The sequence below is a fragment of the Bos mutus genome, chromosome 10 (assembly GCF_027580195.1).
Source record: "Bos mutus isolate GX-2022 chromosome 10, NWIPB_WYAK_1.1, whole genome shotgun sequence".
NCBI lineage: Eukaryota > Metazoa > Chordata > Mammalia > Artiodactyla > Bovidae > Bos > Bos mutus.
In genome coordinates, this window is record NC_091626.1 from 1,325,818 (window position 1) to 1,347,933 (window position 22,116).

The window sequence follows — 22,116 nt, forward strand, 5'->3', positions numbered from 1 at the left end:
CATATAAGGAAATGAGAAAAAGCATTCTAACCAAGCGTGTAACAACTATGTGGGTAGTTTTGGAGATGATTTCTAGAAAATTTAGGAGAGTGTTAACTTTGTTTTAGAGAAAGTGTGACTATGACTTTCCTCCTTCAAACTGGCAAGTCAGAATTAGGTCATCTGTTGATGTGTGGTCCAAATCTGTGAGCCCACTTTCTCTTCACCCTAAGAATTCCTGCAACTGATGATATAAGCTTTTGTATTGAGAAGGCATGTGGGACAGTGGCAGGAAAAAAAAAATCTATCTGATTTGAGTAGACTTGAATTCCTGGTCTACCTTGACTGTGACTTGTAACACATCATTCAGCATGGCTGAGCTTTCATCTCATTGTCCATGAAGTGAAGCAACTCTTTTGGTAAAGCTGTGAGGACGGTGGGTGTTATCCTCATCTTGCACATAAGGAAACTGTAGCTCAAAAACATTGAACACTTATTCAGAGTTACACAGATAGTAAGAGCAGCATCAGAATTTGAACTGAAGTTTTTGGAATATTAAGGCACATCCTTGGAAAGTAAATAAAAAACAAAAAAAGTGAAAAGTAATTTGAAAATAAGTATATGTCCTCTATTTTTCTACTATTGTGTGATTTCTTTACTTCACTAGATGCTGTTTCAGCAGGTATTTTTGAAGATAGTACATTTATAGAGTAGCAGCAAATCATTCTGTTTTTTTATACCATCTAGTTGTTCACGGAAAATATTTAATTTCTTTGGGACATTTTGCCTAGCAAAGAGGGGAAATGACAGTAACTGTGTTAATTGCAAGGAACGTTAGGTCCCAGAGTCTGGGGTATGTTTGTTCAAGGCTGTCTTCCTTTGTTGACACCTTTTTCTATTCCGTCTTGAAGCTAATGTTTATTTTCATTCTATAAAAAATGTCTTAATATATGGCAGACTGGTTATATTTTCTCTAAAAAGTTAATGTTTCCACTCTTTCTGGGAGTGTTTAGCATTCCATGCATAGCTATCAAAATTAAAAAAGCAACCAAGGCTAAGGCGTACTGTATATTCCTGTTAAATACCATAGCTTTAGTGAGTTACCATAAATGACATTTTTCTTCCCTTTACTTTCTCATTCAACAAGAATTCATTGAACCCTTGTTTGTCATAAGACTTGTGATGTTGTAATTAAAATAATTAATCATTTGGCCTTCATCCCCATTTCTGGCACAGAGCTCCTTAAACACTTGAAATTGCCTAAGTGGTAAGAACTTTAAACGTGAAAGGAGCATCATTTGTTACTCGTAACAAGCTCCTTTTAACCACATCTGAGTTTATGGTGATGAGATGACTTCTGGAAAGCCCCAAACAAGGAGGGGATGCTAACTGCCAGGGGAACTAAACTTGAACAGAGGGTCAGAAACTTCTGTCTCATCTGGTGATGTCTGGGGAGGGGAGAGACGCTGGAGGTTGAATCAGTCCCCCATGGCCAGTAGTTTCATCAATCTTGCCTATTAATGAAACCTCCCAAACCTAGAAAGGACAGGGTTCTGAGGGGTTGGTGAACATATAGATGTAGATGTGGGAAGAGCGGTGTACATACAGCATGGAAGGTCTCTGTCTCTTTCCATGTATCTTTGCCCTGTGCCTCTCTTCATCTGACTGCTTTTGAGTTACATCCTTTTACATATAACAAACCAGCAATCTAGTAAGTAACTGAGGTCTGAGTTCTGTTAGTTAATTTAGCAGATTAATCTTAGAAGGGGGTCTTGGGAGTCTCTGATCTGTAGCCTGTTGGTTAGAATCACAGGTGGGTACCTGAAATTGCAACAGGTATCTAAAGTGGAGGCAAGAACCTAGAGCCTGTTATACAGAGTGAAGTAAGTCAGAAGAAGAAAAACAAATTTTGCATATTAACACACATATGGAATCTAGAAAGATGGTACTAACTAACCTATACGCAGGGCAGCAGTAGAGACACAGACATGGAGAATAGACTTGGGGACACAGAAGGAGACAGAGAGAGTAGGACAAATAGAGTAGCATTGAAACATATACATTCAGTTCAGTTCAGACGCTCAGTCGTGTCCAACTCTTTGTGACCCCATGGACTACAGCACGCCAGGCCTCCCTGTCCATCACCAACTCCCAGAGTTTACTCAAACTCATGTCCATCGAGTCGGTGATGCCATCCAGCCATCTTATCCTCTGCCGTCCCCTCTCCTCCCACCTTCAGTCTTTCCCAGCATCAAGGTCTTTTCAACTGAGTCAGCTCTTCACATCAGGTGGCCAAAGTATTGGAGTTTCAGCTTCAGCATCAATCCTTCCAATGAATATTCAGGACTGATCTCCTTTAGGATGAACTGGTTGGATCTCCTTGCAGTCCAAGGGGCTCTCAAGAGTCTTCCCCAACCACAAGTCAACTTCTCCAACCACAAGTCAACTCCAGCCACAGTTCAAAATCTTCAATTCTTTGGTGCTCAGCTTTCTTTATAGTCCAACTCTCACATCCATATATGACTACTGGAAAAACCATAGCTTTGACTAGATGGACCTTTGTTGGCAAAGTAATATCTCTGCTTTTTAATATGCTGTCTAGGTTGGTCATAGCTTTTCTTCCAAGGAGCAAGCATCTTTTAATTTCATGGCTGCAGTCACCATCTGCAGTGATTTTGGAGCCTGAGAAAATAAAATCTGTCACTGTTTCCACTGTTTCTCCATCTATTTCCCATGAAGTGATGGGACCAGATGCCATGATCTTTATTTTCTGAATGTTGAGTTTTAAGCCAACATTTTCACTCTCCTCTTTCACTTTCATCAAGAGGCTTTTTGTTTTTCTTTGCATTCTGACATAAGGATGGTGTCATCTGCATGTCTGAGGTTATTGATATTTCATCCAGTCCAGCATTTCTCATAATATACTTGGCATATAACTTAAATAAGCAGGGTGACAGTATACAGCCGTGAATCTATTTCTCACTTCCACTGTATAGTTATAAAGTATTTGATTTAGGTCATACCTGAATGGTCTAGTGGTTTTCCCTACTTTCTTCAATTTAAGTCTGAATTTGGCAATAAAGAGTGCATGATCTGAGCCATAGTCAGCTCCCTGTCTTGTTTTTGCTGACTGTATAGAGCTTCTTAATCTTTGGCTGCAAAGAATATAATCAATCTGATTTTGGTGTTGACCATCTGGTGATGTCCATGTGTAGAGTCTTCTCTTGTGTTGTTGGAAGAGGGTTACTATGACCAATGCGTTCTCTTGGCAAAACTCTATTAGCCTTTGTCCTGCTTCATTCTGTTCTCCAAGGCCAAATTTTCCTGTTACTCCAGGTGTTCTTGACTTCCTACTTTTGCATTCCAGTCCGCTATAATGAAAAGGATATCTTTTTCGCGTGTTAGTTCTAGAAGGTGTTGTAGGTCTTCATAGAACTATTCAACTTCAGCTTTTCCAGCATTATTGGTTGAGGCTTAGACTTGGATTACTCTGATATTGAATGGTTTGCCTTGGAAAGGAACAGAGATCATTCGGTTGCTTTTGAGATTGCATCCAAGTACTGCATTTTGGACTCTTTTGTTGACTATGATGGCTACTCCATTTCTTCTAAGGGATTCTTGCCCAAAGTATTAGATTTCATGGTCATCTGAGTTAAATTCACCCATTCCATTCCACTTTAGTTCACTGATTCCTAAAATGTTGATGTTTACTCTTGCCATCTCCTGTTTGACCACTTCCAGTTTGCCTTGATTCATGGACCTTGATTCATGGAGAAGGATAAGAGGCTTATGGAAGCTTCCTGATGGGAGAGACTGACAGGGGGAAACTGGGTCTTGTTCTGATGGGCAGGGCTCCTGGTGGCTCAGAAGGTAAAGCATCTGCCTACAGTGTGGTAGACCCGGGTTCAATCCCTGGGTAGGGAAGATCTCCTGGAGAAGAAAATGGCACCCCACTCCAGTGTTCTTGCCTGGAAAATCCCATGGATGGAGGAGCCTGGAAGGCTAAGTCCATGGGGTTGCAAGGAGTCAGACATGACTGAGCAACTTCACTCACTCACTTGGTCAGTAAATCTTTAATCCAATTTTCTGTTGAAGGGCGGGGCTGTGTTTCCTCCATGTTATTTGACCTGAGGCCAAACTATGGGGGAGGTAATGAAGATAATGGTGACCTCCTTCAAAAGGCCCCACGCATGCACTGCTATACTCAGTGCCCCTGACCCTGCAGCAGGCCACCACCGACCCACTCCTCCACCAGAGACTCTTGGACACTCACAGGCAAGTCTGGGTCAGTCTCTTGTGGGGTCACTGCTCCTTTCTCCTGGATCCTGGTGTGCATGAGGTTCTATTTGTGCCCTCCCAGAGTGTGTTTCCCCAGTTCTGTGTAAGTTCTGGCGGCTCTATGTTGGGTTAATGGCAACCTCCTCCAAGACGGCTTATGCCATACCCACGTCTACTGCACCCAGAGCCCCTGCCCCTGGAGCAGTCCACTGCTGCCCCATACCTCCTCAGGAGACACCCAAACACAGTTCTGTCTCAGTCTCTGTGGAGTCTCTGGGTCCTGGTGCGCACAAGGTATGCTTGAGCCCTCTGAGAGTCTCTGTTGGGTATGGGCTTTGATTCTAACCATGATTTCGCCCCTCCTACGGCCATGCTTGGGCTTCTCCTTTGCCCTTGGATATGGGGTATCTCCTCACTGTTGCTCCAGCTCCCCACAGCTGCATATACATTACCGTATGTAAAATAGGTAGGTAGTGGGAATTTGCTATATAACACAGAGAGCTCAACCTCGTCCTCTGTGACAACCTAGCAGCCTGTGATGGGATGGGAGGTGGGAAGGAGGTTCAAGAGGGAGGAGACAGATGTTATACCTATGGCTGATTCATGTTGATATAATACAGAAACCAGTACAACATTGTAAAGCAGTTATCCTCCAATTAAAAATAAAGAAGGGGGCAGTCTTATGGAGCTGAGCCCTTAACCTGTTTGATCTGATGCTACCCAGGTAGATAGTATCAGGACAGAGTTGAATTTCAGGATACTCAGCAGTGTCTGCTGAAAATTGAAGAATTACTTGATAGTGTTGGAAAAACACCCAGTGCAGACCCTGTCCCATGGAGCAAGACTTGCCCCTGATCTAGAGGAACTTTATCATATAAAAAGGATATAACAGTTATTTAGCACTTGCTAAATGACAAGCCTGGAGAATCCCAGGGGCAGGAGAGCCTGGTGGGCTGACGTCTATGGGGTCATGCAGAGTCGGACACGACTGAAGTGACTTAACAACAACAACAACAAATGACAAGCACTGTCTAAATACTTTCTAGAAATTATCTGTTGATGGGTGGAGCTGTGTTCCCTCCCTGCTATTTATCTGGGGCCAAACTATGGTGGATGTAATGAAGATAATGGTGACCTCCCTCAAAAGGTCCCATGCATGTACTGCTACAGTCCGTGCCCCCAGCCCTGCAGCAGGCCACCACCAACCCATGCCTTCGCCAGAGACTCCTGGACACCACAGGCAAGTCTCCTGTGGGGCCGCTGTTCCTTCCTCTCTGGTCCTAGTGCACAAGGCTCTGTTGTGCCCTCCAAGAGTCCATTTCCCAGTCCTGTGTAAGTTCTGGCAGCTCTGTGGTAGGGTTAATGGTGACCTCCTCCAAGAGGGCTTATGCCATCCCCACACCCAGAGCCCCTGTTCCTGCGGCAGACCACTGCCGACCCGTACCTCCACAGGAGATGCTCAAACACAATTCTGTCCCAGTCTCTGTGGGGTCCCTGGGTCCTGGTGCGCATAAGGTTTATTTGAGCCCTCTGAGCATCTCTGGCGGGAATGGGGTTTGATTCTAAATGTGAATTTGCCCCTCCTACCATCTTGCTAGGGCTTCTCCTTTGCCCTTGGACGTAGGGTATCTCCTCACAGTGGCTCCAGTGCTTACCGTCTTATGGGGGTTTCTCTGACCTTGGATGTGGGGTATCTCCACACCGCTGGTCCAGTGAAGCACAGCTGCCGTGCCTGACCTTGGACATGGGGTATCTATTCACGGGTGCTTCAGCGAAGTGCAGGAGCTGCTCCTGACCTCGGCCATGGGGTATCTCCCCTTGGCTGCTCGTCACTCCAGCGCCGCGCAGTAATGCTCAAAATTCTCCAAGCCAGGCTTCAACAATACATGAACTGTGAACTTCCAGATGTTCAAATTGGTTTTAGAAAAGGCCGAGGAACCACAGATCAAATTGCCAACATCCGCTGGATCATCGAAAAAGCAAGAGTTCCAGAAAAACATCTACTTCTGCTTCATTGACTATGCCAAAGCCTTTGACTGTGTGGATCACAATAAACTGTGGAAAATTCTGAAAGAGATGGGAATACCAGACCACCTGACCTGCCTCTTGAGAAACCTGTATGCAGGTCAGGAAGCAACAGATAGAACTGGATATGCAACAACAGACTGGTTCCAAATCAGGAAAGGAGTACGTCAAAGCTGTATATTGTCACCCTGCTTATTTAACTTATATGCAGAGGACATCATGCGAAATGCTGGGCTGGATGAAGCACAAGCTGGAATCAAGATGCCTGGGGGAAATATCAATAACCTCAGAAATGCAGATGACACCACCCTTATGGCACAAAGCGAAGAACTAAAGAGTTTCTTGATGAAAGTGCAAGAGGAAAGTGAAAAAGTTAGCTTAAAGCTCAACATTCAGAAAACGAAGATCATGGCATCTGGTCCCATCACTTCATGGCACATAGATGGAGAAACAGTGGAAACAGTGGCAGACTATTTTTTTGAGCTCCAAAATCACTGCAGATGATGACTGCAGCCATGAAATTAAAAGATGCTTGCTCCTTGGAAGAAAAGCTGTGACTAACCTAGACAGCATAAAATTACTTTGCCAGTAAAGGTCCGTCTAGTCAAGGCTATGGTTTTTCCAGTAGTCATGTATGGATGTGAGAGTTGGACTATAAGGAAAGCTGAGTGCCAAAGAATTGATGCTTTTGAAGTGTGGTGTTGGAGAAGACTCTTGAGAATCCCTTGGACTGCAAGGAGATCCATCCAGTCCATCCTAAAGGGATCAGTCCTGAATTTTCATTGGAAGGACTGATGTTCAAGCTGAAACTCCAAGACTTTGGCCACCTGATGCGAAGAGCTGACTCATTTGAAAAGACCCTGATGCTGGGAAGGATTGAAGGTGGGAGGAGAAGGGGACAACAGAGGATGAGATGGTTGGATGGTATCACCAACTCAATGGACATGAGTTTGAGTAAACTCCAGGAGTTGGTGATGGATAGGGAAGCCTGGTGTGCTGCAGTCCACGGGGTTGCAAAGAGTCGAACATGACTGAGGTGACCGAACTGAACTGAGAAATTATCTGATGTAATCCTCATATCCACTATATAAGGAGTTCATTATATCTTCATTTTATAGATGAGAAAACTGAGATGCAAAGAGATTTAATAACTTGTTTAAGATCACACAGTGGGTAAATTTGCAGAGCTAGAAACGAATCTGGGTTTGTAAGACTTGTATACTTAACCAGTTTGTCATACCAAAGAGATAAAAGACCTACCGAAATCAGGCACATGTGTCAGGTATTGTGGAGTGGAGCACTTTCTGTTTTAAGTGTCCAGGAAGGTAGTTTTCTTATGACTAATGGTATGTTCTATGATGCTGTTGTGAAGGAAGCAAATTCTGAAGGTCTGGTGGCCTGGGACGGAAGATTCTAGCCCCTGGTGAGGAGGGGATGCCGGAGGGTTTTCTCAGGGTTCTCTAGACCCAGGCAGTTTTGATAGACTAGATTTCCAGATTCTCTTTCCTGGAAGGAGCCTGCCTGTGATAGTAGGCTTGCCCCTTCCAATGGACTTTTTCCTATTTTCCAAAAGAAAAGTAGTCATTTTTCCCACTCAGAATCTGTTACACTATTTTGTGTTTAAATGTTCAACCTCCTGGACTGATGTTGGAAAAGTAAAATGACCTTGATTATCAAGTGACACACCCTTGTATGTTATTTTCTCACTTTGACTTTCAGCAGAACTGATGAAGGACCCAATTGATTTGCCACTTAATAGAAAATTTGAAATACTTTTAGATAATGTATCACTACTTGTAGAGTTATAGGTCTACATGTAATTTGGAAGTTCTCTGGGACACTGGTGATGTCCTTATAACAGAATACTTAACAGAATAATATAAACCTCTACTTAATGTGAAGAAGAAAATCTATTCAAATAAAAATAAGAATAGAATTGTTGCTAAACTGTTTCATTTTAGCACAAAATAATATTCTTGAATGGGTATGATCCAGGTTAATCATGGAGAAAACAAGACTATCCTGTTTATCTTATTAAGAACTAACTTTTCAATAAAAACATACATTTTACATTTAAAAATTACTTATCAGCATTGATGCAGTATACTAATAACATGCTGTTAGTAATTGTAATGATAACTTGGTTTAGAAAAAAATTTTACCATGTCGAGCTTTATGGTCATGGGAAATAAACCTTTTACTTTATTTCTGTTTTTCTGTCACAAAAGTAAGATATAGTGATGAATAAATACTTTCAAGCATAAAACATTACTTTGGGATACATTTTTGCAGAGGAGATGAAATTGAGTTGCAACTACAAGGAGAATGAAAGATTGCTGTGAAATTTTCAACTGATAAACTCATTTCATGTATTTTTGTCTGCTTATTTTTGTAATTAAATTTTTTAAATTGGGGTGTGATTAATTTGCAATGTAGTGTTAGTTTCTGTTGTGCAACAATGTGAATCAGCTCTATATATGCATACCCCTCCCTCTTATCCCTGCCTGCTGTACCCCATCCACCCCTCCAGGTCATTTCATGTATTTTTAAAATGAATGACTGTGGAGATCAAAGTTGTATGGTATTTTATTACACTGGATATATTTAAGAGAGTCATGAAGCCGTTTCATTTAATTAATTTTTTGTTTTAATATTTTTTATGAAATACTGTTGATTCATAGTGTCGTGTTAATTTGTACTTATAGCAAAGTGATTCGGTTGTGTGTGTTCTTTTTAAAAATATTCTTTTCCGTAATGGTTTATCATAGGATATTGAATACCATTCTCTGCTATACAATAGGACCTTGTTTACTCATTATGTGTCTCAAAGTATGCATCTGCTAACCCTAACCTCTCCTATCTCATACCTCCCCAGCCCCTTCCCCCTTGGCAGCCACCAGATCATTCTCTGTGAATAGAGAGATTCAAGAGATTTACATCTTTTTATTTAAAAATTTTAAAACATGTTTGTTTTTAATTTAATATTTTGTTAGTTTCTGCCATATATCAACATGAATCAGCCATAAGTGTATGTAAAAACAGTTACATTTTAAAATGTCAGTATTTACTGTATGTTGCAAATGACATCCTTTTGATACTCTTTAAACTTCTGATGCAAGATGTTAGATATCATCTTAGAAACATGCACTAAGGTGAATCATTTTCCAAATTCTTTTAGTGAGTACTTGTGTAAAAAGTTTAAAGAACACTGAGTTAAGGCCTCCTAGGTATGAGCTCAACTGTGGAAAAATCAGAAAAACCAAAAATGTTCTCAATTTTGCCTAAGCAAAATAAACCTTTTAAAAGTGATCTTTACATACAATTATATGTATTTTGTGTTTGTATATACTTTATATGGGGCTTCCCAAGTGGCACGGTTGTAAAGAATCCGCCTGTAAATGCAGGAGACACAGGGGATGCGGGTCCTATCCCTGGGTTGGGAAGATCCCCTGGGATAGGAAATGGCAACCCACTCTACTATTCTTGCCTGGCAAACTCCATGGACAGAAGAACTTGGCGGGCTGTAGTCTATGAGGTTACAAGGCGTCAGACGTGACTGAGCACACACACTCTTTATACACCACTGTAATTACATCAAATAAAACCTCTAAAGCCGTGGTCTAGCACTCTCTTCTGGAACAGAACAAACTTTGTGTCTGGTGTGGAGCTGTTCCCCTGCCCTAGACCAAATGAGCATAAATGTGGGGCCTGAGAAAAGATGGCTGGAGAAGGTCTGCTGTAGGTTGCTCTCAACTGTGTGGCCCTGTTGATGGGGGGCCGCGGGGGAGGGGGAGTGGGAGAGCAGCACAGGGATAGGATGTGAGCGCTTGCTCAGTTCTCCTCCACCATACTGTGTTCTCATATCACAGGAAGAAAAACTTGGAGACGAAGAGGTTTGCCACACCTCGTGCTTCCAGACAACCATTCACAGAGCCACGTTAGCACTGGGCCTGGGACGGCTGAGAGGAAAGATAGGCACCCCTCTACTGTTAGCGTGGCTGGCAGCCCCTCCAGCGTACACAGGTGTGGATCACAGGTCCTTCAGATACTACAGCCCCTTGTTCCACTCTGAGGGCCTAAGGGAGAAAACAAATGCTTGGACGTGCCTTTTTTGGTTTTGAACCAGTATTCTGACCTACAGAGAAGGGTGTTGGTGCCCACCTCTCGGGGTGTGTGCCTCGGCAGCTTGGGCAGAGGATGAAATGCCTTCATCTCTTCTTCTCCTAAGTTGACCATGTTGGTCACGAGGAAAGCAGAGGGATCCAGGAGAGTGCTGGGTCAAGGGAGAAGACACTGGAAGCAGACCAACCAGGGAAGGGATCTTTCATGCATAGACATATTTTCCTAGCATCTTTCTCATCCACACCCACTCTTTATGATCTACCCTCCAGCTTTCTAGCAGAATGCTTTGTTTGATCTTGCAGTTGACATGTAGCAAAATCAGTCTTAAAAGTCTGTATGTTTGTAGTAAAGAGGTAACTGTGTTTAAATACCACCCTTAGGACTTTTGAATGCAGAAACAGAAAGGCAGGGGTCTGGCTACCTCTTTGGGATGAACGGGCTGAGGTCAGGCATTTGAACTTTAAAGAATTAGCCACTGTACACTTAAACACTTTTTATTTTCCAAATCATGTGTTTTGAAATTTAATTAAATTATACATAATGAATATCAGTTTTGGCAAATATAAAACCTTCATGATGATAGGAAAAAATATATATAAAGTTTCCATGGCCATTTTACTGTTTGTAATTTGTGATGTTAGAAAAATATATTTTGCCAAGTTGTTCTGTCTTCTGCCATTTTTTCCCATAGTAACCAGTTATAAAGTTGAAAAACCACAGCAAAGTGATTCTGTACTATCAGTGTGAGAACTAGAGCTAAAATATATTTCCAGTTACTAGCTCATTCTTAATTCATGAATATAATATTTCTTCTGATAAGTCATTCTAGATCAGATAATATGAACTCAGACTGTCTTTAATGAAACCTAATAATCTGTTGTGTTGTGAAGAGTTAAAATCTATTCTGTCCTGATTATTTGTCTCAAGCATTAGATGTAGCTTTTAAAAAATATAGGTCAGGAAAGAAAATGTGAATAAGTGGGATAAAATTTAGCCTAAAAGTTTACAAATGTATCATATTTGAGAGTTTTAAAAATGAAATCTTGTATATATGATAGTCTCGCTTTACTTACTGGCTATTTGTCCTTTTCCCCATTAAACAGAATAAGTCAAATTACTCTGATAAAATATATATATATATATATATATTTTTTTCTTTTAATGTCACATGTTCATCCTCCATGCCCACTCTAAATTCAAAGCAGTGGCAACATTTAAGTAACATCAGACATTTAAACTAAGGTTGACAGATGTCAAATTGAGCTATGAACTTTGCTGGTGGTGGTTTAGTTGCTAAGTCATGTCCAGCTCTTGTGACATCATGGACAGTAGCCTGTCAGGCTCCTCTGTCCATGGGGATTATCCAGGCAAGAATACTAGAGTGGGTTGCCATTTCCTTCTCTAGGGTATCTTCCCAACCCAGGAATCGAACTCAGGTCTCCTGTATTGCAGGCAGATTCTTTATCGACTGAGCTATGAGGGACCTTGTGAGGCTCAGTGTTTTTATAATTGAGCATCCATGTGAATTCAGTACTGCATCTTGAAATCTGGACATCACAGCGATGACTTTTAAGAATCTCCCCCAGGTCAAGCAGCTAAACAGATCCTGGGAAAGTTGGTTCTGTTTCTGAAAGCCGCTCTTCCTGAACGGAAGGCAAGGGTCACTTAAGATGAAGGCACTGAATTGTGAGCAAAGCCAAACTGCACAATAGCGTGGTCATGGTCCGCTGCACGCGGGCTGAAAGCATTTGCATATGGGGTGTTAAAAGGTGAACAGATGAGACCATGGAACACTGAACACTGGCACTGCAGTGCTGCCTAACCCATAGGGCATTGTGTGGGCCCATGCCATGCTGCAGTGTTTAACAGTCCAGAGACAAAAATAATCACAGATCATGAGCTAGATCTGGCTCCTTAATAAACTATAGCAGTCTCCTGATAAACTTATTCTTCTACCTGTGACCAGTCTCATGAGTAAAGCCCTTTGTCTTTTGGGGGAGGGGGGTTACCACACCATGTGGCATGCGGGATCTCAGTTCCCTGACCAGGAATGGAACCCACGCTCCCTGCAGTGGGAGGATAGAGTCTTAACCGGACCTCCAGGAAGTCCCAGACCTTTGTCTTTTTCTGTGAATGATATGTAAGTTGAACTGGATGCTTCTAATTCTAAATGACCTTGCTAGAGTTAATATGTTATGTAAAATAAAATACAAATTTACTTAGGAGCCTTGGTAATCCTATGTGGATAACTGACTTTTTTTGTAGATCATCTGCTGCTTTCATTTTAAAGGCTAGAAAGAGGAGCATGCTATAGCGGAAGGCTGCCGTAAAGCCCTGAGAAGTAGCCCAGGCTTGTAGAGTATGGCTGCATGTCACTTCGTCTGCTGCATTTTCCATACTGCCACATCCAGATTTTTTTTTTGTCTTAGTTTTGACACTTTTTAAACATAACATTATTATCCTCAATTTTCCCTTCTAGTTGGAAAAAATAGTAGAAACAGAAAGACATCCTCTATAGTAACAAACCTTCACTGAATACTATAAAACACTGTGCTGGAAATCATGGGGCCTCAGTGATATGCCCTTCATTTTATTAAGATTTTGAGGCCTTATTCACTTTTATTAATAATTTTATTGTGTATATTATAAATATTTTTTTGAAATATATATGTGGCCATTTGTGTTTCTGGATATTTTAGATGGAAAACAACTGTTTTCCCTTCTCTAAAAGAAAGAGTTGCCGCACATGGAGTGATTTCTATAGTGTAGGAAAACTGCCCTTAATGTTTTATTTCTCGACATGAGAAGTAGTTTAATAGTGGTTCACTTTATAATAATTTGTTAAACAGTTCACATATGTATGTTATATTCTTTTCTGGTGGTCTGTTATAATTTACAATGAAAAAAGAATGTTGAAAACCAATTTCTCCAGCCTCAAAATTTCTTCTGGAACAATGCCTAAAATTCCATTGTTATCAATTATTTTAGTTAATATTTGTCTTCTCCTTTTTGTCTTTAAAATGCAACCATTTGTGACCAGTTAATACATGAAGACATGAGCCCTTTAGCGTAGTTGGTTTGTCAGATCACCACTTCTCTGTAGTTCAAGAATCTGAGCTTATGTAGAAGGGCTGGTTCTGGAAGGTAGGATAATGAGGGGAGGAAGAATTTTGAAAAGGAAAGCAGTTAGTGCATGTCAGCAAAATGGAAAATCGGTGAGCCTAAAGGATGCATAACCATCTCTCTCACCTTTGCAGATTTCAGTAAGCAATATTTAATTGCTTAGCTTTCTTCTTAAATGATAGCATGATTAAAAAATCCTCACTCATTTGACATAATTAGGACAATGGTTAAAATATAATATTTTTAAAGTATAGTTATTACTTTTAAGTGCATATTTACTAATGTAAAGCTAATAAGTATTGCCTACTTAGAGTTTTTAAAGAACCCTACATTCATGAATAAAAAGAGTAATTTATAATTAAGGTATGAATATTACATGAATGGATACTGCAGAAAATCTCCCAGTAAGTTAAGGCTTATAAGTAGCTTTTTTTCTTATAGTTAGTTTTCCTAGTAAGTCTTTTACACTTCAGACTTGTCCAGTTCACATGCTTACAGAGGAGGGAGATGCATATAAATAGATTTTTTTTGGTTAGTAGTATGCTGTTTTGAGTATAAAAAAATATAAATTAAATTGGATTACCCTATCTAGTTACGATGTGTTTGAGTGTATGTATTATATGACTGTTATGTTAGTAAAATAGTCTTGTCAGTGAAGCAGTTTATTTTGAAGACATTTGCCTATTGTGTCTGAGATTGTCTGAGAGAGCTTGTACGTGATTTTTTTCCCTGAAATTCTTTGAGAAAACCATAGATCTAGTGTTTGACCTCAAAAATTATGACTTAGGTATTGTGAATAACCAAATGTTGGTTTCTTTAAGGAAGTACATATACATATATAGTTTGAAAATTTTCTATTTGAAAATATTCCTCAGTTTTTGGCCTGTTTATTAAGCTTTTGCAAGCTTGGGAAAGAGACTCGGTGAAAGTGATCAAGCCGCAGAAAAGACTGCTCAGCAATATTACGGTTACCAGGGCTAGGGAGAGGAAGACTGGGATAAATTGGGAGGTTGGGATTGACACATACACACTACTTTGTGTAAAATAAATAATAAGGAACTACTGTGTAGCACAAGGAACTCTACCCAGTACTCTGTAATGACCTACATGAGAGAAGAATCTAAGAAAGAGTGGGTATATGTATGTATAACTGATTCACTTTGCTGTACAGCAGAAAGTAACACAACATTGTGAATCAACTGTACTCTAATAAAAATTTTAAAATCAAAGGACAAAAAACAAACAAACAACAACCCCCTCCCCCCCCCAAAAAAAAAGCCAAAAAGAGACCGACTGCTCAGTCAAAAGGAGAAAGCAATGGCACCCCACTCCAGTACTCTTGCCTGGAAAATCCCATGGATGGAGGAGCCTGGTGGGCTGCAGTCCATGGGGACTGAGTCGGACACGACTGATGCGACTTAGCAGCAGCAGCAGCTCAGTCAAAAGTGATAAGACTTGAAGCAAACCCAGGTTTATCCCCCAGCTAGCTGCACAGGACTTCAGTTTAAGTGATGCTTGCTTTCACTCGGTGCTTCTTTCACTGCTGTTGTTGCCACTGGGCGCTTGGGCTGGTTTCCCTGCTGTGCCCCCTTCTTCCCCCAGCCTGGGAAATAGCCCTGGGTCTGTGAATTTCCCTTATATTATAAATTAGTAATACCAGCTTAGAACAATGCTGCATTTACAAAACATGTATTTAAAACTATTAAAAATATTGATTATGGGGACACATCAGCTGTCTGGGGCACAAATGAATTAATCCCTCTTGTCACTGTCCCAGGGCCATATCACACAGAGTTCCCACTTTTGAGAAGCAGCTCCTTCTCACATCTACGCCTGCAATTTTGGGAATATGCCCTTGTGATTTTTATTAAGGGTTATGGCAAAGTAGACAGTGACTGGCCACTCCAGTGTCTGATTGCATTGGCGGTTGTTCAGAGGGAGTTGGTTGTGTCCCATTCATCCGACCGTACTCTTATAATGCCTGAATTCTGAATGTTGCTCCCATGTGAGCTTACGTTTGATGCCATCTTCAGGTTCACCTTTTCACTTCAGGATTCCGAAACTGGAACAAAATTCAGGTATTGAATCCATGTCAAATTGCTCATAATAGTTTATGGAGTGCTGATTTGAAACCCCTGTTTGCTTTCCGTGTCTAAGGTGTATTCATTAATGTTTATCATTCCTGATCAGTAGCCAAAGCTGCCTCCCAATGTCCTGGAGGGAGTCGCCAACTTCAGGGTGCTCACATGTTTCTCTTGTTATCTCTCAAGGTTGGTTGCCCTTGGCAGAGAGTTCTTCTCTTTGTTGACGATTAAATGTCCTCCTCATTGGGTATTCTTTTCACTTACCTTCCAGAGAGTCTGTTTCTCCCAGTGTATCCTTAATTTAGACTGGCTCCTGAGGATGAGGCACAGGTGGCCATGGAAGGCTGTGCATTGTGGTGGTTTTGAGCTAATTCTCAGGAGCCAGATTGGTGGGTTTAAAAGCTGGGCCCTCGCTCATGAGCTGTGGGACCTTGGCAAAGTCCTGTTTTTCTTATCTATAAAATGGGGAAATAATTAGTATCCATATTAGAGGATTATTTTGAGGATTATATAAGTAAATAAACCAGAAGTACTTAGGACAGTTTGGTGGCTCAAATGGTAAAGAATCTGCCTGCAATGCAGGAGACCTGGGTTTGATCCCTGGAGAAGGGAATTGCAACCCACTCCAGTATTCTTGCCTGGAGAATCCCATAGACGGAGGGTCCATGGAGTCGCAAAGAATCGGACACAACTGAGCGACTTTTACTTGGTCAGCACCCACCACATAGTAAGTGCTCAACAGGTATCAGCTCTTACTAGTATTACAGACTTACCTTAGAATTTGGAAACTGTTAGCCGTGATTATATTGGAGAAGGAAATGGCAACCCACTCCAGTGTTCTTGCCTAGAGAATCCCAGGGACAGAGGAGCCTGGTAGGAGGCTGTCTCTGGGGTCGCACAGAGTCGGACACGACTGAAGTGACTTAGCAGCAGCAGCAACGATAATTATACTTTGGATTGAAGGACTTGACCCATGGACATACAAGATGGCTTTCTGAGGAGGACACGCCTGCCTGCCACATGATTGAACCAGGACTGCAGGCGTCCATCCTCCTGGAGTGGGGCGTGCCACTAGAGAGGAGACTAGCCATCAGTGCCTGCACATCTCTCCCCTGCAGGCTTATCAGCCTCTCCCCCAAGAATGGGATCCAGATTTCCTGGATGGGCTTGGCTGCTGTGCTAGATTTGATCAGTTTCCATCGTTGTGTCTGCTGGGGGTGCCCTCTGCTGGTCCATCTAGCATGTGTGCAAATCTGGGGGATAGCAGCTTTTAAAAAGTTAGTTTTAGCCTTTTAGGGATGTTTACATTAAAAAGCACACTTGAAAATGTTTTTTTTTTTTTAATGTGAGTGATACAAATCATATCTATATTAGTCTGTTTTTTCCATTTGCATTATGAGTTGGAGTATTTTCAGGTCTGAAATATTTGGGGTAGGTTTGAATGAGAATGAGGGTTGTCAACGGCATGCCAAGAAACAGTAATTTTTTTCACAACACAGTTGTCAAAAACCTATTGGAATGGCTTACATTCCAGTATAATAGTACTAAATATCTTAGATTCTTATTTAACGGTTTAAAGAATGTCCATGATGTGGGAACTTTGTAAACACTGAAGTCTCAAAACATCCTATTTTCAAATGGTGCCATAACCCAGACCCCTTGGACATTGTCATGTTCAGGGTTTAGTACATTTCAGAAAATATTATCTCAGATTTATTGAGCAATTCATTATGTATTTAGAATTATATTTTACCAGTACATTGTGCCATGATGTCCCTAAGTTTACATTAAAAATTTTTTTCCATTTATTTTGTGTTTTTCTGACCACTGCCTCCTTTTTTTTTCTTCTCCAATGTCTCTTTCTTTCCTCTGCTTTGCTACTAGGATCAAACAGCATAAATCGGGTGACTGAGAATATGGAAAATGGAGAAAATGAAGGAACAACTAAAATTATCGCACCTTCACCAATAAAAAGGTCAGTTAGTTAACTGAAAGGACACACTGCTATCTGCTGTCACAGAAATGCTATTTATCTTTTGTCAAGGTTAAGAAGCACGCTGGTAATTAATTAGTACTTTTAATGAAAATAGTCAATGGGCCAAAGAATACTTTAAGATGCCAGTAAAATGTAAAGAATCAGAACATGTCCCTCTCATTTGAAGGAAATGCTCCTGCCGTCATAGCATGATGAAGTTATAGATAGTCTGTGGTCTGCCTTCTCCACAACACAGTGAAAATCCCATGTGATTTTTTTAAATGGCATGATATAATGGACTAACTCCGAGGGCCCTGGAAAGTAAAGTAGATAGCATTCATGTTTAATGTACTGCGTTCATTATAGCAGTACACTGAACTGTGGCCCTGGAAGGAGGTTTTATAGCGTTTAGAGGTGCAGGGTTTCAGAAGGCAGTGATTGCATATGTATGAAGAGTTGTCATGGTCTTTTGCATCAATTTTCCCTGAAGCATCCCCCAGCGGAAGGACCTTCTCTTAATATATTATGTGGATTGTTTCCCTGAAAGATCAGCCTTGTTCTCTGTTCAGACACTGTTTCAGCGTCACTTTTTCCTATCTCCAATTATGTTCATGGAACAGAATGTTGCACATACAGTGAGCTCTCTATAGAGAGTACTCCATACGCATTGTAGAGAAGTCACATATTTCCGAGATATGTGACCTTGAGAAACTTCTTAGATCATCTACTCCATCTTTTGTTAATAAATAATACAATATTGTAAAGTAAAAAAAAAAAAAAAAAAAATGCAGTATCTGCAAAGCACCCCCCCAAAAAAAATAATAATGGTGTTTTCATTCAATTGGATTGTTGCTACTTGGAGAAATATAGTGTATGATTTCTCAGCAAAATAATTCTAAGTTCTGAAATTTCTCAGAGTTGCAGTGTTTTCCCCAAGGTTTCGCCTTCATTTTCTTTGTTTACGTGCTGGGTGCTCCCTGTATAGATTCCCTTTTTGGAATGATAAGTTCTTTGCTTTCGTGTACACTTTCTTCCTCTTTTCTCTTTTTGCATTCTTGTTTTGATGGGTTGATAATTGCTTTACAATGTTGTGTTAGTTTCTGTGGTACAACAGCAAGAACCAGCCATAAGTATACCCCTCCCCGTGGGCCTTCCCCCCACTCCCCGCCATCCCACCCCTCTAGGTTGGCACCGAGCGCTGGACTGGGCTCCCTGTGTCCTGTAGCAGCTTCCCACTATCGATTTTATACCAGCATTGATGTACTTTCATGTGCTGTGCTTCTCGTAGCCTCGTAGTTGTGGCTAGAGGGTCAGCTGAATCTGTATGTACAGGGTATGCTTACGGTGAGTCTAACATAAGAATGGTCATGCATGAAATTCAGATCCCAAGGCTTTTTAGAGTGTATGGAAGGAGTGCAGTCCACTCCACAACTGCATTCTTGCCCATAGGACTGATACCTGAAGGACTGCCAAATTTTCCCACTCAAGCTCCAGATGAGAACTAGCTCAGAGACTGCATTCAGTTAATTTGCCCCCTGAGATTTCATTATTCTGCTGCTGCTCTCTCAGTTCCTCTTTCATGTCCCTACTGCACTGCTCAATCTCCCTTTTCTCTTTTCTCTCTGATTTATTAAACACACCCAAACTTTCTACTGTATCTTTCTACATACCATATTTATTACTTTTCCTCCTTTCAAAATTAAAGTTTTACTTTAGAAATTTGATCTTCTAAATGTTTTTTAATCTTTTTAAGAATAACATAAATAAAATATACCTACCGTCTACGAATACTAGTGCTCTTTAACATGCCTTTGTCAAATATCTAATTTTTTAGGCTTTATAACTCCCTAGATGAATATCATATACTAGGGTACAAGTTTATTTTCATTTTTTGAAATTACCTTGTCATTTTTTCTCTCCTCTTTCTTTGCTGTTACAAAGAACTCTGCTATGACTATATTCCAGGACAATTAAATAGAGGATTCCTCAGAAAGCTGGGGTTAAACATGGATTAGGAGTTAAGTAGCTCTATCTTTTTCTGAAGTGGAGGCTCCCAGGGAAGTGAGAGGTGGCACACCTTCTGTCCTCCCCTGGTGACGGGAGGCTTTTGATGAGCCCCTGCCTTGTGTCTCCCAGTGTTTCTAAAATAATTGTTGAGGTTGAATAACAGCTCAGTTATATTTACATTCTTGGGACAGAAAGATGATACTAGGTCAGGAAATAAGATTTGAAAGTCATTCTGATTTGGAAGGATGAAGCCAAGATACGGCGGAAGCTGGGGGCAGAGAAGGTCAATTTGGGCGGCCTGAACCTGCCCAAAGCTGACCGGCCTGCACAAATTCAGACCCAGATCCAAAGCCAGCGGTCTCTGACCACTACTGAAAGAGGCAACCAGCCACATGAGCCAGGATACTCAACTTTCCTTTCTTGTCAGCCTTGTGTTTTTGGCTTGCTGGTTCCCCCTGTTTCTCATCCTGCCAGAATTCTCCAGGCCAGAATACCGGTGTGGGTAGCCTTTCCCTTCTCCAGGGGATCCTCCCAACCCAGGGTTTGAACCCAGGTCTCCCTCATTGCAGGTGGATTCTTTACCAGCTGAGCCACAAGGGAAGCCCAAGAATACTGGAGTGGGTAGCCTATCCCTTCTCCAGCAGATCTTCCCAACCCAGGAATTGCACCGGGGTGTCCTGCATTGCAGGTGGATTCTTTACCAACTGAGCTATCAGGGAAGCCCCTTCCCATACTGCAGGTGGACTCTAGAAAATTTCTTTTAACAATTGATGACTTGGCATTTGGGTGACTTACGGCAGTAAAACTAGAAAGAAAGAAGAGGCAAAGAGACCACCAAGGTACAGCTGGAAAGTTTATTATTATTATTATTATTCTTTTTTAGGCAGCCACTTTACCTTTTTTTCTGGAATGAGTCATAGGTATGAATAAAAACACATTTTAAAACATTTGTTAAATAATTTTACTGAAGAAATAAGTATGTGAGTTAATTTTCTTTTATTTTCTATTTAATTTATTTTCCACTCTTTTTTGTTTGTTTGTTTTTTTAAATTAAAGCTTTAAGAAAGCAAAGAATGAAAACAGCCCTGATACCCAGAGAAGCAAATCTCATGCACCGTGGGAAGAAAATGGCCCCCAAAGGTAAAGAGAATCCTTGTTTTTATAAAGGAGAACAGTATAAATGGGGTTGGCAATTGCAGCTTGTTAAACAATGGAATTTGCTTTGTGGCTGGTGATGACTAACTGTGGACAAGGCAGTCAGATTCCTAGATCAGCATGACTGAGAACTTCTGAAGTCGAAGTCAACAGCATGTGTCCTAACATGAAACTTTCTCCTGGAAAGACAGAAAGGAAAACGTGCGTATACTAAGAAACTGCCTGAAAGTTGGTGAGGATGGCTTAGGTGGTCATCTGGATGCTTGAAATGACATATTGATGATAATTTCCCCAACTGCATTGTTCTTGTTAAAACTTAAATTGAAAACTACCGTTGATGAATAGTGCTTTTAGATGACGTTTATTCCTAGAAATAAATATTTAGTTAATTTTGTTCACAATTACCATACCAGGGACAGATCTGCTTCATAATTTATTGATAAGTTGAATGATGGTTCCAGGTCTGACCATGCGATGGTTCAGATTCTAACTCTGCCTCTTTCCTGGGTACTTGGCTGCTTAACTAAATATTCTGTATTTCTGTTTTCTTTACTGTTAAATGGGTCTAATACCTGTACTTCAGTGACTAGGGTTGACCTGGAGATAAACTGGGATAATGAGTATAAAGCCCTCAGCAAGCATGTGTAGATTCATCTTAAACGCGGATTGTTGTTACTGTTGCCATCATTTGTGCGCTCATTTCTTTTGAAGTCCAGTAAAACAAGCCCATTCCTGATTTATTTTACTAGATCTTACTCTTCTTTCAATAAATCTTGTCAGGAAAGAGAACCATATGCCCAAGACCCAGTATTCCCCGGAAAGTAGAGAATGGCAGTTATGAGCACTTCCCTAGGTCCAGCTTAGGGTATTGCTTCTCCCAGCCCTCTGCAGACATCCTTGACCATTCCTCTTCCACTCCAGCGGACTCTATAACTCCCCCAACGACCGCACGAAATCCCCCAAGTTCCCTTACACACGCCGCCGAAACCCCTCGTGTGGGAGCGACAATGACTCTGTGCAGCCCACCAGGAGGAGGTAAGCGGAACGGCCGTCGGTTTTAAATTTTCAGCAGCAGTTCCAGGCCCCAGCTGCAGTTTAACCAGGATATTCTCATAGTGCGTGACTGTTGGTCCCCTCACAATAACAGAGAGCTTCTGAGTTTTGTTGTTGTTGTTTTTGTTTTTTTGAGATGAAATAAGCTAGAGGTCCTGAAGCATTTCTCTTAAAAAGCCAGAGTTTCAGAGGATGATTTCATAAAATATTGATGGGAACTTACTCTCTGTATTGTAGTTAAGACTAAATTTTTAAAAATATGTATAATATTTTGAAAATATATATTATATAGTATGTATAATATGTATATATAAT

The 22,116-nt window shown here is 41.0% G+C and overlaps 1 protein-coding gene across 4 annotated transcripts in view; it reads left to right on the forward strand.

Moving 5' to 3' along the window:
* Nucleotides 1-22,116, forward strand: part of EPB41L4A (erythrocyte membrane protein band 4.1 like 4A) — a 297,461-nt gene that overhangs the window by 231,011 nt on the left and 44,334 nt on the right. For 3 of the 4 annotated variants that reach the window (XM_070377187.1, XM_070377185.1, XM_005902712.3), the window contains 3 exons: nt 17,496-17,586; nt 20,650-20,733; nt 21,670-21,783. In XM_070377187.1, coding sequence (XP_070233288.1) covers nt 17,496-17,586; nt 20,650-20,733; nt 21,670-21,783 — 289 coding nt within the window. The remainder of the gene's footprint in view (nt 1-17,495; nt 17,587-20,649; nt 20,734-21,669; nt 21,784-22,116) is intronic. The other variant, XM_070377186.1, reaches the window with a different exon arrangement.